The sequence below is a fragment of the Gymnoscopelus microlampas genome (assembly GCF_963454915.1).
Source record: "Gymnoscopelus microlampas genome assembly, chromosome: 7".
Taxonomy (NCBI): Eukaryota; Metazoa; Chordata; class Actinopteri; order Myctophiformes; family Myctophidae; genus Gymnoscopelus; species Gymnoscopelus microlampas.
In genome coordinates this window covers 33,983,505-34,002,335 of record NC_139944.1, presented here as the reverse complement: position 1 = coordinate 34,002,335, position 18,831 = coordinate 33,983,505, and the positions used below count along the sequence as shown (strand labels likewise).

The window sequence follows — 18,831 nt, the reverse complement described above, 5'->3', positions numbered from 1 at the left end:
CCGATCTACAAGCTCAATGCAATGAGTTTTGAGCTTGTAGATCTGCTATTTTCATTATTTTAGAATAGTTTTTGCCTATACTGAAATGTCCCCAAATAGGGATTGATTATGAATTGATAATTTTATTAAATTGTCAATTATCGTTTTATTTTTTATTATAATTGATTCAATCGATTAGTTCAATTAACTGTTGCACCAAGTGGGCGATGTCATACAGTACTAGGACATATTGGGCATTTCCATTATATTCCTTCAGCAGTTGTGCCGGTATTGTGATTCACTTTGCTTTGGAATGGCTTCAGTCTGCATGCATTGTGACTACAGAGATACCAATTAGTTTTACACTTGCCTCTGGGTTTAACCCACTAAGACCAGGAAAGCATCCTTGTCATTTTAAGAGTTCTTTGGCTATTAAAAAATAGCAGATCTACAAGCTCATAGCGCGGCACCGAGTGCCGCGCTATGAGCTTGTAGATCTGCTACTTTTTGGACATTTTTGTTTTAAAGCGAAAATATTTAACTCCGATCTGTGCTTCTGGGGGGTCCCTGGAACAACCTATTTTGAGATGGGGGTCCGCGGCCAAATACATATCATTTTGGGGGTCCTTGACATGGAAAAGTTGGAGCACCACTGATATAGCAACATACTGTTAGGATTTAGAAAACATTTTTAGATACTTATTTGGCTGGGGACCCCCATCTCGAAATGTTTTGTTCCAGGGACCCCCAGAAGCAAAGATTTGAGTTGCAAATGTCTGCTTTAAATATATTCAAAGATTTGCACACATTTTCACGTTTTTTCAAAAATTGCAGATATGCATGCTCACAGCTATGAGCTTGTATATCTGCTATTTTTGAATAGCCAAAGAAATCAAATAATGACACCGATTCTTTCCCGGTCTAAATGGCTTAATGCAGCGTGTTCATCAGAGCAAGTCACATAAGGCGGTATTGAAGTTGTGTTATTGTTGAGGTAATGGGGGATCATTTACTTTAGTATCGGACTGATTATCTTTCCCTGGCTGGCACTCCAATCTACAGCTCCATCTGCGACTCAGGGCAGTGCCGTATAAAGAACGCTTGGATTCATATTTTTATGGTGTGTCTTTTTTTAATCTCATTAGATACCAGATGGGTGGAATTTGCCCAAACAAGACAATGTAATGAGTTGCCTGGAATGTCTTTGTAAAATGCCAGGAGAGAGTACTCGTAAACCCCTGTTGTTTTACTTCCCTTTAATTGACATCTAACATGATGTCATCTTTTCCCGTAGTTGTGAACGCCACCCATCTGGCACTACAATGCAAGGCAAAACAAACACGGTGTATTATCTGTTACTTAATTTTGGCATAAGCCATGCTTTGTGGCAAGACAAGTTGGCAGAAGCTACACCTCCCCCCAAACTAAAAGAATCCTTGCAAAATCCCCCCCCCCACACTGTACACAAGGGCCAGCAAAAAAATAGGGGTGAAAAGTTAAGCTCCCAGGGGCCCTGGGCTGACAGGAGCCCTCAGACAATGTTGTTGATACATTTTATTATTTAATTAGTATGAGGGATGTAGTGTGACAGATAGTCACAGGGCCAAGAACTCCCCTACACGCACGCGCGCACACACATACGCACACGCACACACACACACACACACACACACACACACACACACACACACACACACACACACACACACACACACACACACACACACACACACACACACACACACACACACACACACACACACATACACACACATTTGTATTTCTATACTTGTGAGGACATCAACATTTTAGGAAGCCAATTTCATGATTGATTTATGATTTTTGGGGGGTATTTTTAACCGCAAGTCTAAAGCCCGATCTACAAGCTCACAAGTCACAACATGTCGCGCTGCGACACACAAACCTTTTCGCATAACATAGCACAATAGCATTCTTCTTACACCAGTGATGCAAATGTCAGTGGCCAGACCTTCTAATACAGTGCATTAGGTCACCTTGATACTGTACTGTCTCATCCAGAGTGCAGGACACTGTGTGTGCATAATACTGTAGTCAAATTTGAGAAACGGACATTTTGAGGACATGAGGACAATTTTCCTGGTCTCCTCACAAGAGAAATGGTTGTTAGAAAATATTTTTGCTTACAGTTAGGAAAATATTCAGGTTAGGGTTAGGTTCAAAATTAGGCATTTAGAGGTTACTGTATAGGTTTAGGGATTAGGGTTGTGTAACTATATGCTGATTTATACTTAGTTTTGTGCCGTGTCGCACACCGAAAATAACCGATCTACAAGCTGTGCCACAACGTTGCGCCGCAGCTGTGTTATGAGCTTGTAGATCTGCTATATATATATATATTTTTTTTTAAATTGTATTCATATAAATGTGTAGTAAGTAATACTGTGTGTGCGTGCGTGTGATCAACGAGGACAGAGCTCCTCTTGGCTCTCCAAGGAGCACATCTGTCCTTGACGCACACAAGGACACGGCTTCAACAGAATTAGGTTACACACCTCTCACCATACACAGCACCTGGGTTGTATTAGAGAGAGTAAACAACCAGACCAGTCCACGTTATAAAATGGGACCGTATTTTATACTGTAACGGTTTCATTCCAAAATCAGATTACCACCATCAGAGCTGTCCAACAATGGTCTGATATTTGAACACAAATAGGATGAACCAAATAATATTAAAGTGTGAAAATGTTATTTAAATGTGAAAAGAACAAAAGAAAAAAAGAAATGTAGCATCTCTTTATAGCAGGTGTCTCATTTTCAACTCTGGTTGTCCATCTTGTACTTTATCTCCTCCTCTTTGGAAAACAGCATATGGCATTTTCAGAGTGGATTGAACATCATATAAAACGCAGGGCATGCCGTATTCTCCGAGTTGAAAAGAGCCAATAATTAAATTGACAAGAACGTGGCAGAGTTTGGAATCCGGCACGACACCATGGAGAGGGTGATTAGCTCTCCAAGCAATCTAAAAAGTCCCAATTGAAAACAACAGCAACCAAATGAGTTTGGCCAGATGTCCAGCATAGCTCCATCTTAACAGCCAAGTCACACTTCATGTTTGATTTCTTCCACCACAAGCTCACTATCTGCAACACATATCGTTGCTGTTGGTCCTGAAACCTCATATCTCCATCTTTCAACTTATAATGTTTTTTTTTGTAAATGAATGCCCTACTTTGTCGTACGAGTAGTCGCACAAAAGTAGTGAAAATAACCGATCTACAAGAAAGATCTGCTACTTTTGCTATTGAAAATTCTTGAAAATGAAAGTGTTTAAGTCTGTCTGTGGGTTTAAAAAAATATTGAAACAATGAATCAGAATCGGCTTGAATCAGAATCGGCTTTATTGTCACTTCACAGGTTTACAGGTGTAAAAAAGCCACAGGTTATTTTCCCCATGCATTTCCTTAAAAGTAACGTTTTTTTGGGCATGAAAGGTTTCCAGTCTACAGCAACAATATACAATTCATCCCCTGCAGCAACAACAACAACCACCTGCTCGTCGGCAGTCCATCCTAGTCTAAGTGTTTTAACAGACTAGAAATAAGCAGCCCTGCACTGGAATGTGGCCATTACTTTTCCCCAATCGTAAAATGTTTAATTAGCCCCCTTTGTCTTGCCCCGCCCTGTACTCTCCATATATCTATATTATTTAACTAGATCTTCACTCGCTTTCTCTCACTCTGCCTTTTATGTGCATGGCGTATATTCAGCTGTCCGGGTACAGTACTTACACTGACAGAGACATTAGCCTAAGTTGGACAGGAGAGACCTTTTTGTTAGTTGGCAAGAGAAATGGATTCAGAATTTATTCCTCTGTTAGAATAGCAACTTCCAGTTCACCGGTCCTGCAGATCCAACAGATTACATTATAGTTCACCACTTGAAACCCTATGTGTCCCTATATTCTGGGGGCGAACATTCGGTGAAAATGGCAGATTGGCAAGCTTGTAGATCTGCTATTTTCACTGAATCTTCGACGAAGAGATTTGCGGCCCTATTCTGGGCGCCGTCTTACCCATTATCCCTAAACTTCTTTGCCATTTTTTACTATTTTGAAAAACATTTTCAAGTGGTTCAAATAGCCAATCTACATTGACACATTGTGAGCTTGTAGATTTGCTATTTCAACTATTTGAAAATGTTTTTCAAAATAGTAAAAAATGGCAAAGAAGTTTAGGGATAATGGGTAAGACGGCGCCCAGAATAGGGCCATTGGTGTTGAAGGAAAAAAAGGAGAGGGCCTAGTAGATCTTTGGGGGACTCCGATCAACAACATAAATTATGGAGGGTTTTAAGAGAGAATCCATAGGTTTTGTTTTCTTACAGATGGCTATATCCAGGGTCGGGCTGAACCAGGCTTGCCTAGTTATTTCTACTTCTTTCTCTCTTAAATAAGACAGTCAAAAATCCAAGACGGGGGGGGAGACAGCAACAGGATGGAAGGCTCTGGTGTGATTTGACCCTTGGCCAGTAAAATCCCAGGTGTACGTCCAAAGACGACCGACCACACATCACTGCTCGCTGCTCACTGCTCATTCCATTATTTATAAGAATCAAAACAAAAGAAAAGGGCACCCAGGCTGTATCCAGGGTGTCCAGGGTCTTTTATGGAAAGAGAGCAGCACAGAGCCTGCAGCCACGTGTCAGTCACATCCGTCTCACACACACCATAGATGGACAGAGTCATGAACCAATGACAAATGGAGGTTAATGGAAACATTGAGAGCACTATGTCTTCCTCTCCTTGCTGTAAGTCACCCCTAGCTTCCAACGCACACGCACCCGCACACACACACACACACACACACACACACACACACACACACACACACACACACACACACACACACACACACACACACGAACGCACTCGCACACACACACACACACACACACACACACACACACACGTACGAACGCACTCGCACACACACACATACACATACACATACACATACACATACACACACACACACACACACACACACACACACACACACACACACACACACACACACACACACACACACACACAGTACATATATACATGTACACACCCAATCTCTCAAGTGTTTATATGAGTTAAGCAGTCACAATGTCCTCTCATACATTCTATGTCAAAAGGGTGCGTGCGTGCGTGCGGGTACGTGTGTGTGTGTGTGTGTGTGTGTGTGTGTGTGTGTGTGTGTGTGAGCCCATGGGGATAGAAAATATCCCTGCAGGCTGCTGGATGGAGAGAGACCTGATGCTCCGGTACAATTTTTAACGCTATACTATAGAGAGCAGAGTGAACAACCCATTACTGCAGACTGAGATGATCTTTGATCATCCTCCTTCACCCTACTCCATGTGGGCGTACAGCAGTGGTTCTCAAATATTTTGATTTCAAGGACCCCCATAACTCTGAAAGCATACAAATGGCACCAAATGGACCCGCAAGGGTCCATTTGGTGCCATTTGTATGCGCTCAGAGTTACAGACCTGTAAGGGTCCATTCGGTTCCATGTGAATGCGCTCAGAGTTACAGACCTGTAAGGGTCCATTTGGAACCCCCTCAAGGAACACAGGGGGTCCCTGGACCCCAATTTGAGAACCACGTGGTTCTGCATGGCCTCTGTAGAGCCTCGTCGGCATGTTTTGAGCATCTTCCACACCAGGCAGTGATACAGCCAGTTAGGATGCTCTCCTAGTTCAGAACTAAGATTCTCGATGAGACAAAACCGTTTTAAAGCCCAATTTATACTTCATCTCACTGAAGGTATACCTTGAAAGTTCATTGAAACGGCTTTGGAGCTTAAAATCACTGCAGTATCATGAAGGCTCTTTAGTACCAACAATCGAGTGTATGTACCAACAACTCTGTCAGTCTATACAGTATATTGACTTTTATTGTTTATTTATTAGTACCTATGCTGCTACAGAACCACTATATTCTATTCTATTGCTCTTTCTGCATTGGATTGATGCCATTAAGATCATTTCGTTGTACACTTGTGTTCAGTGGCAAAATAGAATCATCCATCCGTCGACGGTGGGCCAAAAATAGTTGATCTACAAGCTCACAGAGCATCATCTGCTATTTTCTGCGCACGACACGTTGTACGATGGAGCATCAATTAAGCATTAGAACATTGCAGCCGTTCTGGTGCACTAGAAGCAGAGTATCCTGGAGACCCTGCCAAACCACTTCAGACTGCGGAGGAAGTACAGGCATCTTGACAACAGTGTGATAGTGTGCGTGTGCACGCGTGTGTGTGGCGTGCTTACATGTTTCGCAAAAGGATCCAAGGAAAAATATGCAGGCAAAATCAAATCAAACAAATGCACATTAGCTGATACAAAATCTGGGCATGGGCAACGTCTCTTACGGAAACAGTTTTTTTTTGTAGTGTGTAACCCATCTTTCATCAGCCTCGATGCTGAGGAGGTTACACAAAGGCACGCACAAAGGCAAAAACCGGATGAAAGAGTCTGATGTTTCATCCCCTTGTATTACTCATCTTCAGAGGGTAGGCATGAAGTGGTAAGTGAATTAGGAAGGGCCTTTGTTGTATAGATGCTACATGTTCATTGTGAAGCGGTTTCTCATTATAAGGAGACTGGGGGAAAACACTACAAAAGCAATACGATCGTGTAGAAATTGCCCCGGGCTCCTATGGCCCTCTTCTAATGTGAATCCCCCACTCTATCATTGCCGCCCCTGGGCGCACAGTACACACACACACACACACACACACACACACACACACACACACACACACACATATTTGCACGGTGCACACATGCAAATGCAGATGCAGAACAGCTTTTGGGCGTCACGCAGGACCCATCACTTGCATGCAAATGCCCTCGCCCTCCTCTAGTCCCTCCTCATTATCATCGCTATTGACATATTTCCGTCTCTGGGAGAAAAAAACAGGAGAAGGCAGGCTTAGAGAGATCACAGACTAAAACAGCCTCTGTTCTGTCATCTCCTCAGGCTTTCTTCTGTGTCTTTAACACATTTTAAACTCCGACCCCCGTCGTTCATTCGCTCTGCGTATCTATATATTTTTTCTCTCCAGAGCTCAAAGAAGGGGCAACTTGGAGGAAGACGGTGCCGAGCTACACCCAGACCAGCAGTACCCTCGACTTCCGCACGTGGAGCTCCCTTCCGCGGGATGACAGCCTGGAGCCCCTGCCCCTGAACTGGGAGATGGCCTACACCGAGACGGGCATGGTCTACTTCATAGAGTGAGTTATACTGTAACGTCTCTGTCACTTTAAGATTTCTTTGGCTATTCAAAAGTAGCAGCTCATAGCGAGTGCCGCGCTATGAGCTTTCAGATCTGCTATTTTTTGAAAAATCGTGAACATTTGTGCAACTCTTTAAATATGTATATTTTTTAAAGCGAACATTTGTAAAATATTTTGTTCCAGGGACTACCCCCCCCCCCTAGAAGCAACGATTTGAGTTACAAATGTCAGCTTAAAAATATATATATATTCAAAGATTTGCACAAATTGTCTAGATTAAAAAAAAAATAGCAGATCTACAAGCTCACTCGATGCCGCAGCACTCGATGCCGCGCTATGAGCTTGTATATCTGCTATTTTTTGAATAGCCAAAGAAATCTAAAATGACACAGATGCGTCCCCGGACTGAGTGGGATAAGTTGTTTTACCACGTAAGACTTGAGGTTCATGTTCACCTAAGCTCTTGGAAGAGTTTGATCTGCGGATAGAAAACCAGACTGTAAGGCTTATTCCCACGACCATTCTGAGGGCAAATGGTGTGTGAACGGTTATCTTTGTGTCTCCAGTAGTAGTGGATCTGTAATCTGGAGTAGGAAGTCTTTTAAAAAAAAACTATAGTGACTTCACTATAGTCCTGACTCGTGATACGACCGCAACTAATGACCTTACTGTTACAACAAGTTGGCTGTCAGTTGTACATAAAACTGAAAAGTAATGGCATGTACTAAAGGATACAAGTTACATAACTATATCTGAAAAGTGGCAGACCACACCAACTGTTTATTTTTCTTAATCCTTGGTTTGATGTAGACACAATGACAGAAGTAGTCTCAGCAAAGAGATCTGTGTGTGCATGTGTGTCTATCCCCATGAGATGATGAGAGAGAGAAAAGATCTAGCCAAAAGTCTGTTTTGATATCTAGATGACACTGTTTTACATTATTAATTTTGGTGCAAACTTTGCCAGCCATTGGCACTCTAAACCCCAACGCTCGATTAGAGTTCGGTTAAACTCTAATCTCTTAAAAGATAGGAGAATGAGGTCTAGGTTAAACATTTTAGATGCTGCTAAACGGTAAACACATTTCTGTCTCACTATCATAAGTTGTGGATAATGTCCGTGTTTATGACAGAAGCCAGGTGAAATATACAAATGATCAGAAATTGATCAGGCTTAATATAACCGGTCCGTTAATGATACAGATTTACTAGATCCCTTGTTTCACATTGCAATGGAGGCAATCTGGGATCCTTGTTTGTGTAAAACAGGAACTCGGGTTTGGCTCCTCCCCTTTCTCAGTCCACTTCCTCCCGGGTGCTTCTGTGTTTATTCCTACTAACAACAACAGCATTACATGAGAGATTAGAATGGAGGTGCTTTGCTCATTGCCGATTCACATATGTATTTCACACGAAATGATTTGTCTGGCTACAACCTGAGCGATTTACCCTAATAGTCTATAATCACCCGTGTTCTAACATGCAATTGTCTATAGGCTAAGTGACAATGACTGTAGTCTTCTATGATTAGTTTTGGATTTGGGAATGTATTTTCTCTGCTGTGGAGCGGTAGTAAATACTCAGACATGCATTTGGAGCAGCCTTTATGCAGGGATTTCATTAGACCAATTTAGCCTCAGCGCGCCGCTGAGACAAAATTGCCCACCGCCGAGACTAGACATTCTGAAGTATGTATCACAAATGGCATAATGTAGTTGTGTTTTCCATCATGTACGGGCAGTGGTGTTCAAAGTGGGGTCCGGGGGCCCCCAGGAGTCCCTGAGAGAGTTCCAGGTGGTCCCCGGTAAAATTAGTTTATTAAAATCAGTTTAACCACTATTTACTTCGGCTGTTTGACAAAGAAATCTAAATTAAAACATTTGGAATTTGTTTTGAAACATTTTAACAATGCAAATCTTGTATGGGGGACCCTGGCACTAATTATTTTCAGATGAGGTCCGCGGCCAAATACTAATTAACCACTTAAACCCTCTAGATTTTGAAAACTGGACCTGAGTTGGCTCTGCACTTGGACCACTTTTTTCCATCAGCACCAAATCTCGGCAAAAAATAGCCGATCTACAAGCTCACGTTGTGAGCCTCCCTGAATATAGGTGTTGGGGTTCAAGAGGTTAATTTGGTGGAACACCAACCTGTCACCTGCTCCACACCCTCACAGGAGAGCGTGCGCTATAGGGCTGAACGATCAGAACCTTTTTTATCAGGGCCCTGTACAGTATGAAATGCAGCCATGGCTGTAGTAATCACTGTCTGTCTGTAAGTCTAGCAGTCTACTGAACAAACCTCTTATTGTCTGACAAAATGTGAATCAATACTGATATAGGGAACATAAAAAACTATTGATCCTTTAGAAAGTCAGGATGTGTATTGTGTGCCTATCTCCAGTGCCCACCCCCCCCCCCCCCCTTCCTGCCTCCATAATATGTTTTTTATGTCACCCAATTGCTCAAAAATATGAGCAATTGATGTCAACTCTGACAAACGGTCCAGATGATCAATGTTTGTTCAGTCCGATGTTACCATGCGTTAGGTTCCCGTGCACTGACTGGTTCCCAAACTTTTTAGCACGAGACCCAAAAGATACATTTGAAGGACCCAAGCTCTGGAATTTCTGTAAAAAAAAGAAAAAATTGATCATAAAATAATTTTGAAAAATTGAATTTGTTTTTAATTAATGAAAAATGATGCATATAGCAGACCTCACAATGTGTCGCTTGTAGATCGGCATTTTTTTTTTTACTAAAATAAGGATTAAGTGGTTAATTCATAATATATGTTTGGGTCCCAAGAGTCCCTTCCTAGACATGTCAGGTCAAAAGTACAATATTTCCATTTGAAATGTAGCAGAGTGAAAGTCATGTGCTTGCGAGAAAAATCTAATTCTCCAAAAATGTACTTAAAAACAGTACTCAAGTAAATATACTTTATTTACTGTCCACCACTGATCACAGGCCACACATGCAATGCAACACTGGAGCAACAGTGAACTTGTGCAGCGCTGTTTGTGGCATCCTACAACCACAGTGGGGTTATTATGTTGCATAATGTTAATCATTTAAAAATCATACGTGCTTAACCCAGTAAAACCGGAAACGCATCTGTGTAACTGCGTAATCCATTATTTTATACTTTGGCTATTAAAAAATAGCAGATCTACAAGCTTATATAGCCGTGCTATGAGCTTGTAGATCTGCTATTTTTTTGAAAAACCGTTAAAATGTGTGAGAATCTTTGAATATAGTTTTTTACTCAAATCTTTGCTTCTGGGGGTCCCTGGAACAAAATATTTTGAGATGGGGGTCCGCGGACAAATACATATGATGTTGGGGGTCCTTGACATGAAAAAAGTTTGAGAACCACTGATATAGAAACATAAGAAGAAAAAAATAAAAAAGTTGAAGTTAAAAAAAAAAATCACGATTAAAAAAAAATAGCAGATCTACAAGCTCATAGCGCGGCACCGAGTGCCGCGCTATGAGCTTGTAGATCTGCTATTTTTGAATAGCCAAAGAAATCTAGAAAATGACACACAGATGCGTTCCCGGTCTTGACGGGTTAACTGATGAATTGTGACAGATCATCTCCCTGTCCTGACTTTTGCCTAACGATCCACAGATGACTGTGTCTAATCAGCATCAGCATCCGCCTCTAATTAGCCTCGTTCAAAGTGTAAATCAAATTAGGGATTCAATTTGCAATGCACATAACGTTCCCTCTTATTACATCGTGCAATATTAATGCCACGGCAAATGTAAGGTGTGTGTAGTATAGATGCTAGAGCAGGGAGGGCTAAAGGGGGGGGGGGGGGGGGGTTGCAATCTGCCGGTGAATTGCAGCATGACGTCTCGGCAGTTGGCGCGGTGATTAAGAATAATAACATATGAATTGCTCAAAAATAATACTGTTTATGTACTGTCTGTGAGACCGACAGGGAGCCATGCAATCACGTGCAATCAGTTGACATCAGCCCCGGATGAATCACTTGCCATGTATAGATGCAGTCAGTACAGTACAGTACTGTACATGGACAGGCCCGTTACTGCACAATCTAAACCCTGGGTTTAACCACTGACTTAACCCCTCCAGTCTAGACTTAGTAAACTGGGCCTGAGTTGGCTCTGTACTTGTTTCCGTCTACACCAAATCTCTTTGCCCAAAAAAAAAGCCGATTTACAAGCCGTGTTGTGAGCTTGTAGATCATCTGCTATTTTGGGCTTATAATGGAAAATATTATAAATTCAGCCACCACTGGCTAATGTTCCCCCCAGAATAGGAATGCTGGGGCTCAAGTGGTTAGTCTTTTTTTTTATTAGAATTCTTTAGTTGAAAACACCTTGTTTCTGTCGTACGAGGATTATTTTTCACCACGAATAAAGGCATCAACCATATGACTAGTTCTGATATAGTTTCCAGCTATTTTGGTGGTGTTTATCGCTCACACTCCTGGGATGTAGACGCTTACTCTGGCTGACAGACACAGCTCTATCAGGAGGCTTTTACTAACACAACAAAGTTCTTCTTGGCTCCTCGTGAAGACGACTTTGGCTGTTTGATTGTTCTGGGAAAATCAATACTTTGCTTTTTGGAACAATGGGTTAAATATAGTCCTCTCTGGGGCCATTGTGTTTTTTATTTTAGTAATACATGTTTGGCTGTGAGCCACGTGTTCCCGATCATCTCAGGAGACCGTTATGAATGCTGTATTCAATTTCCTGCCTGATTTCACATCTAAGCTGATTAAGCTGTTGGAAGATTGTTCCTCCATATTTTATTTATTTGTTTCTTTTACAAATGCATGTCTGTAAATTGTTATTGATTGCTGTCTCTGTGTCTTTTCTGTGTCATATCATCCTTTTAAAACAGGAGTATACTCTATAGTTGGCCACTTCCTGTCATAGCTTGCCTATAATTCCCATGGCAGGTTAACCACTTGAACCATGAACATTCGCCAAAAAAAAGCAGATCTACAAGCTCACAAGGCGTCGCAATGCGACAAGCTTGTGAGCTTGTAGATAGGCAATTTGTTCGTTTAAGTTGATTTGGTGTACAGTTGCAACTCCTGTCTGTTTTACTAAGAATAGAGGGTTTAAGTGTTTAACCCAGTTTCAGTCTCTTCTGGCACAGATGGTTAATTGGTGCTCTCTATCCTCCACAGTCACAACACCAAGTGCACCACATGGCTGGACCCCCGGCTGGCCAAGAAAGCCAAGCCCCCTGAGAAGTGTGAGGACGGAGGTATGTAAAAAAAACACACTTCGAAATATTGATCTCATAATCTTATTTTAACACATCGAGTGCCAGAGGTTTATTAAAATACTAGAGTTTCGGGGGGCTACGCCCCCCTCAAGCCCAGCCGCGCACGGGGCCCAGCGTGGCCGCGTGTATATTGGGGTACTCAAATTGCTGGAGTAAAACTGTGGAAAAGTTAAAAAAAAAAAAAAAAAAAAAAAATTGAAAAAAATATATTTTTGATGTTTGAGGGGGACCCCCGCGGACCCCCTGCTGGTCGACGGACCCCCTGTGGAGTGTTGGGACGCGCGGGGACCCCCCTGGAACATGGCGGACCCCTTCGGTGTTTTTTTTTTTTTCATGAAGGTGGTTGCTTGTTTCTGGCGCTTGTTTTTAGAGAACCTGGCATGCCAACGACTTGGCAACCCGAGTTGTTTGTTTTTGTGTTTGGGATGAACATGGCACGTGAAGGACGGCTATTCTTCCATCCACTTACGTTGATACGTTTCGTGCTGTAGAAGCCCAAACGCGGAAGTGCATGTAAACAAAGCGTGCGTGCGAGGCGGCGGAGGGTCCCGACTAACGCCTGGAACAATAATATTTGATCCTCCATTGCAGAGTGATCGGCGATCGAAAACGGCTCACTTCCACCACGTTAAAAAGAAATGGAGATATTAAGCTTTTAGTCAAGGAGTTAACATTGGAGCGGCCGACCGGAAGGATTTTTGACATGGATCCACAGCCGGCCTCTCCTTCTCAGAGACTCCTTGGATGATCCCAAAGTTTCGTTAGAGCGCCCCACGTGGGCCACACGTATAAAAAAAATCGGTCAAAAACGGTCCGGACCGTTTATGGCACATGACGCATGGATTCTCAAAAATGGTCCGGACCGTTTTTGGCACACAATGTGTTAAAGGGACCACGTGTGGCACCTGGGTGCCCTGCCCCCCTATATCTTCCTATTAGCTGGGGTTTAATCAGCCATAACTCCAGTTCCCAGTGTGCTAGAGACTTGGTAGGTGGTCTTACGGGAAGGGCTGTAATTGCTGAAGCCCCACCCCCTCTGCGTTCCTATTGGCTGGAGTTTAAACAGTGGACCTGGGTGCTGCAAATGCACCGTTGCTCCAATTACCACCAAACTTCTCACAAACACTGTTCAGGGATCTGCCATGACAATGGTCACACCGCAAAATAAAAAAAATAAAATTGCACAAATGTGGGCCACTACAGCAGTGTAACAGCCATAACTCAGTGACCAATGCTCTGATCAGAATATAGGACTGGATTTGAAGGCCTGAAAATATTGTACCAAAAAAAGGCAAATTGTAGCAAAATATGTATTGGTGAAAATGTATTTCTAATTGTATTTTCAATAGTATTTTGGCCAGTGTGTGAATGTGCTGTAATACACATGCTACAGTACTAGACGCTGATCTCTGACCAGTGTTGCAATGCTGAATTGGAACGTGGTTGTACTCTACGCGCACGTCGCGCACGTCGCTTAACACCTACACTACAGGTCCCACAATGGACAATTGATATGCATCTAGGCTCATTCCTATGTTAATCCACCCGGTTTGAGTCGGGAGCCTTTGTTAACTTTGTTGAGGTGTGAATTTAAAGTTGTTTTAAATCTATGCGTGGGCCTGCCGCGTGCTCCTGGTCAAATAGGTTCCTGCACGGCGTGCAAGGCCGTCCCATGAGCAATGCAACCCTGGCCTCTGACCCATGTGCAGTAGCATCATTAACTAGTGCACATGGCTCTCTACAGTACATGGGCATTACAGTGTGTACGACCGCATGCCTCCCATCATACCATGCGCCGTTTCACGCACGTTCACACAGCTTATCAAATATACATCGCCAACTAGGCCGGCGGATGTTACAAGATTGCGTGTGATGATGTCCTTTAAAATCACACTTAGCGTAATACATGCCTGCTAGGTGGTCACGTGGGCCTTGTTTCTCTCTACGTAGCAGTGGTGTAAAGTAACTAAGTACATTTGCTCAAGCGCTGTGCTTAAGTACAATTTTGAGGTACTTTTACTTTACTTGAGTATTTCCAATAGTCTATTACTTTTACTCCACTACATCTCAGAGGAAAATATTGTACTTTTACTCCACTACAATTGTTTGTCAATTGTTCTTACTAGTTACTTTGCAGATATAAATTCTTACATTATAAAAAATACATTAACCACTTTAGCCTAATTTTATACGCTTTTTGAAAATAGCAGATCTACATGCTCACAACGCGCCGCATCGCGACGCGTTGTGAGCTTGTAGATCTGCTATTTTAGTACGTTTACTTTTGGTACTTTAAGTACATTTTGATACCAATACTTTTGTACTTTTACTCAATTTGGGACTTTCACTTGTAGCAGAGTACCTCTACATTGCAGTCTTGATCATTTTACTCAAGGAAAACATTTGAGTACTTTTTCCACCACTGCTACGTACTGTAGATTGGGGGTCTTGCCCCCCCCCCCCCCCCCCGCCCCTGTTCCCGGAATTCCAGACGTGCCGTCCTGGTCCCTAGTTGGGTAATGTGGGCTAAGTGCAGGCAGAGACAGAGAAACGACGTGTCTGAAACACTGGGAACCCTTCAAGCCCATTTTTAATGGATTTCTACAGGCAGTCGGAAATCTAGTCGGCGCACTGCCTTTGAAAAGCAACTCCAAAGCGCTCTCTTGCGTGAAGAGCTCTCTTTTCTTTTCCCCTCCTCTCTCTCTCCCTCTTTCTCTCTCTCCCTCTCTCTTTCTCTCTCTATGTGCCTCATATGTTCATCAGGGCGTGATGTACATTAGCTATTCCGGCCAGCATGCTCGTTAAAACCCCACACACACTCACTCACACACGCACAGAAAAAAAAGTTCACCGAATCATTCCAGTGTGTTTTTATGGCCACGTTCTAATGTTAAACACCCAGGCAATGTGGAAGAAACACTACACCGTTTTACTGAGTGTTTGGATAATAGTGAGCCCGCGTGTTCTACACACACACTGCTCTTCCATTGTCTGTTATCTGTCGGCAGTGTGCGGTCACGGTGTGTATTTGCATGTTTTCTGTGTGTGTGTCTCAACACAAAGGCTTCTCTTCCTCTTTCTGCAGAGCTGCCCTACGGCTGGGAAGAGATTGATGACCCTCAGTATGGTACCTACTATGTCGAGTAAGTTGCCTCGCCGTTTCATTCCTCTTTCTTGTTTCTCTCTTTTTTCTTATCGCTGTGTTGCAGTCGCATTTGTTTCACCACGTGTCCCGCTTAGACACGCATTTTCCCTGGGGTTTGGGGGGGTTGGGTCAAAGTGCATAGGCAGGCACATTACTTTACATTGGTAAGTTACTAAGTGCTCATATGAATTAGCCATGTAGGAATGGCATGCGTCAATACTGTCTAAAAATAAAGTGAGCGAGCCGACGCAGCACGCGTAGCTAATTTTCACAACATTTCAGCTGACGTGAAGAGGGCGGCGTGCGTGTGTGTGTGTGTGTGTGTGTGTGTGTGTGTGTGTGTGTGTGTGTGTGTGTGTGTGTGTGTGTGTGTGTGTGTGTGTGTGTGTGTGTGTGTGTGTGTGTGTGTGTGTGTGTGTGTGTGTGTGTGTGTGTGTGTGTGTGTGTGTGTGTGTGTGTGTGTGTGTGTGAGCACATGCTGTTTATGTAACGCTCAGGAAGGCAGGCAAACACCTGGAGAGCTGTAGGAGCCTCCTGATGGAGATGCTGCTTGTCATTTCTCAGTAGGTGGCAAACAAACTCTGTGAACAGATGAAAGCTTTGTGTGTGTGTGTGTTTACGCATGTACTGTATATGTGAGGTTTGTGTATGTGTGTCTTTGTGTGTATGTGGGGGGGGCTGTTGCTCAGGAGGTAGGGTGGACATTGGGGAACAGATTCCTGGTTCGATTTCCGGCACTTGTGTGCTTGAGCAAGACACTTAACCCCTAAATGCTCTGTACCTGATTGATTGATTGATTGAATACTTTATTAACACAATAGCAAACAGTGCGGCAAGTACACAATTTAATAAGCTTTGTTAAAAGGATAGGCTCAATGAACTCCCTTCATTGAAGCAAATAACCCACACAAAGTAAACTACATTCTATAGGAATCTATAGGAATACATTTTTTGTCGAAACGCTCGGTTGCCAGGCAGAAATACCTGGTGCCGACCGCTCCGAAGTCGCCAAAATTTGACTGGGGGCGAGTAGGTATTGGTGCCGACCGTTCCGGTTACCGTCTCCCGATACTGTTGGCAGCAGCTGTTTATTCGCCTTGGTGTTCTGGTGATAATAAACAGAGGAAAATAGAAAGGACCTTCGCTCCCTCACTCTCCGTCCCAAAGCACCACATGTGCTTCATCAACAGCACACTGGGCAGTACAATACATGGTTACCACATGCATAAACCATGAGCATACTGTGCTGTACAGCATGTACCTACCATGGGATAACAATAGAGGACGAGATGAGGACCTCCGCAGCTTCGCTCTCCGTTAGGGCCGGGCAATTAACCGAAAATACATCCAAACCAATATTTAGAATCAATAACGGACTAATAACCAAATCATTGAAAAGCAAGGTGTACGTTTAAAAATATATATATTTTATTTAGAGTAGCCAATTATTTTTTACTCCCTTTTTCTCCTCAATTTAGTCATTATGCCAATTGATTCCTCCCCACTTGTCACTGCTGTCGTATCCTACCGACTCACTTGCCAGTGAGGAGCCCCCACCAGGAGGAGGTAGAGCCTTCGTCCTACTCCTCCTCCCGCCCAACACTCCCCGCTGACAGGTGCCGCCCCCAGCCCGTAGGAGTATACGTGCAATGACCGATATCAACCTCCACCACGCCCGGCTTCCCTCCCCCGAACACGGGCCAATTGTGTGCGTGTAGACGCTCGACAAAGCCGGGTGCACCAGGGGTGGATTCGAACCCACAACCTCCGCGATTGGTGGGCAGGGACTTTACCACTGCACCACCCGAGCGCCTCTAAAAAGAAATGAATTCTAATTGCTTCTTTTATAATCGACCAAATCGATTAGTCTGATTCCTCACTTATGACCCTGTATTATACCGTACTTTGTTGTACAATACAATGGGAGCATTGCAAGTGGAAACCTTATTTTTGGTGTGTGTGTGTATGTGTGTGTGTGTGTGTGTGTGTGTATGTGTGTGTGCGTGCGTGCGTGTGCACGCGCGTGTGTGCATGCATGTGTGTTGGAATGAGTGCTGTACATATGTACGGCGCGCGTGTGTATTGTCTGTTTCACAAAATGAGCTTTTGTGCTCACCATGCCAGGAGGAAATCGGCGAAACACAGCCATTATAACGGCAGTACATGCAGAGAAAGAGAGAGGAGGAGGTAGAATTTCAACTAGAATGCTGGAGACAGGAGAGTGTGTGTGTGTGTGGGGACTGGGGATGAAAAGAGAGGTAACAACCTGTTATGATGCAAAGAAAATGGGAACACTATAGTGGCTTTATTGCTCAGGCTCCAGCAGACAAGACGGGAGTGAAAACCTCAACGCTGCTTGGACAAGAGAGACAAGAGTCAATTCATGCATGGTGCCTTAAATGTGCAAAATGATCACAGTGGGAAAAAGGCGTTTGTTTTGTTTGCCGGTGGAGCAGTGGGCTGTTTACCTCGTTACCTCGGGAAGTGGTGGACGGTACATTTACTTGAGTACCGTCCTTGAGTATCTGTCCTTTACTAGTGGTACTATATTTGTATTTTTGGATACTCCTCTACCTTTCTAGGAAGGATAAAGGTACACTATGAAATAATGAAAAAAACGATTTCAAATATAGTGAAAATAGCCAATCCACAAGCTTGTAGATCTGCTATTTTCACTAGTATTGATATAGATGTTTTTTATTTCTCCTGGAAAATCTTTGCACTTTGCAACTTTGTTATTTGTACTTTTGAATACTTAAGTATTCAAAAGCACACATTTGACTGAGCACCTTTCTCTTGCAGTTGGGTAGTATTTGTAGTATCTATACTAGTATCTATACTTTGACTCAGGTGAGTACTTTGTCCACCACTGCTTAAATGCAAAAATCACAATAGGAAAAAGGTGTTTTGTGCTTTGTATGCCAGTGGAGCAGCAGGCTGTTGTTTACCTCATTGAGGGTATATATCTGGCAGTCGGGCGTGCATCCCCTACAATATTAGTGGGCTAAAAAACACAGAAGATTTCCCCCCACTCACACCAGAGGATGCTGGCCAGCCTTTATGCGTACTGTGCTGCTGAATGCATTTATAATGGCGCCAGCCTATAGTGTGCCGGTATTAGTAATGCATGGTTCCTTTATGGGAAAATG

At 43.2% G+C, this 18,831-nt stretch overlaps 1 protein-coding gene across 3 annotated transcripts in view; it reads left to right on the top strand.

Annotated features, from left to right (window-relative positions):
* magi3b (membrane associated guanylate kinase, WW and PDZ domain containing 3b) overlaps positions 1–18,831 on the top strand; it is a 305,615-nt gene that overhangs the window by 241,867 nt on the left and 44,917 nt on the right. For all 3 annotated transcript variants that reach the window (XM_084062094.1, XM_084062095.1, XM_084062093.1), the window contains exons 5-7: positions 7,089–7,257; positions 12,437–12,516; positions 15,623–15,680. In XM_084062094.1, coding sequence (XP_083918220.1) covers positions 7,089–7,257; positions 12,437–12,516; positions 15,623–15,680 — 307 coding nt within the window. The remainder of the gene's footprint in view (positions 1–7,088; positions 7,258–12,436; positions 12,517–15,622; positions 15,681–18,831) is intronic.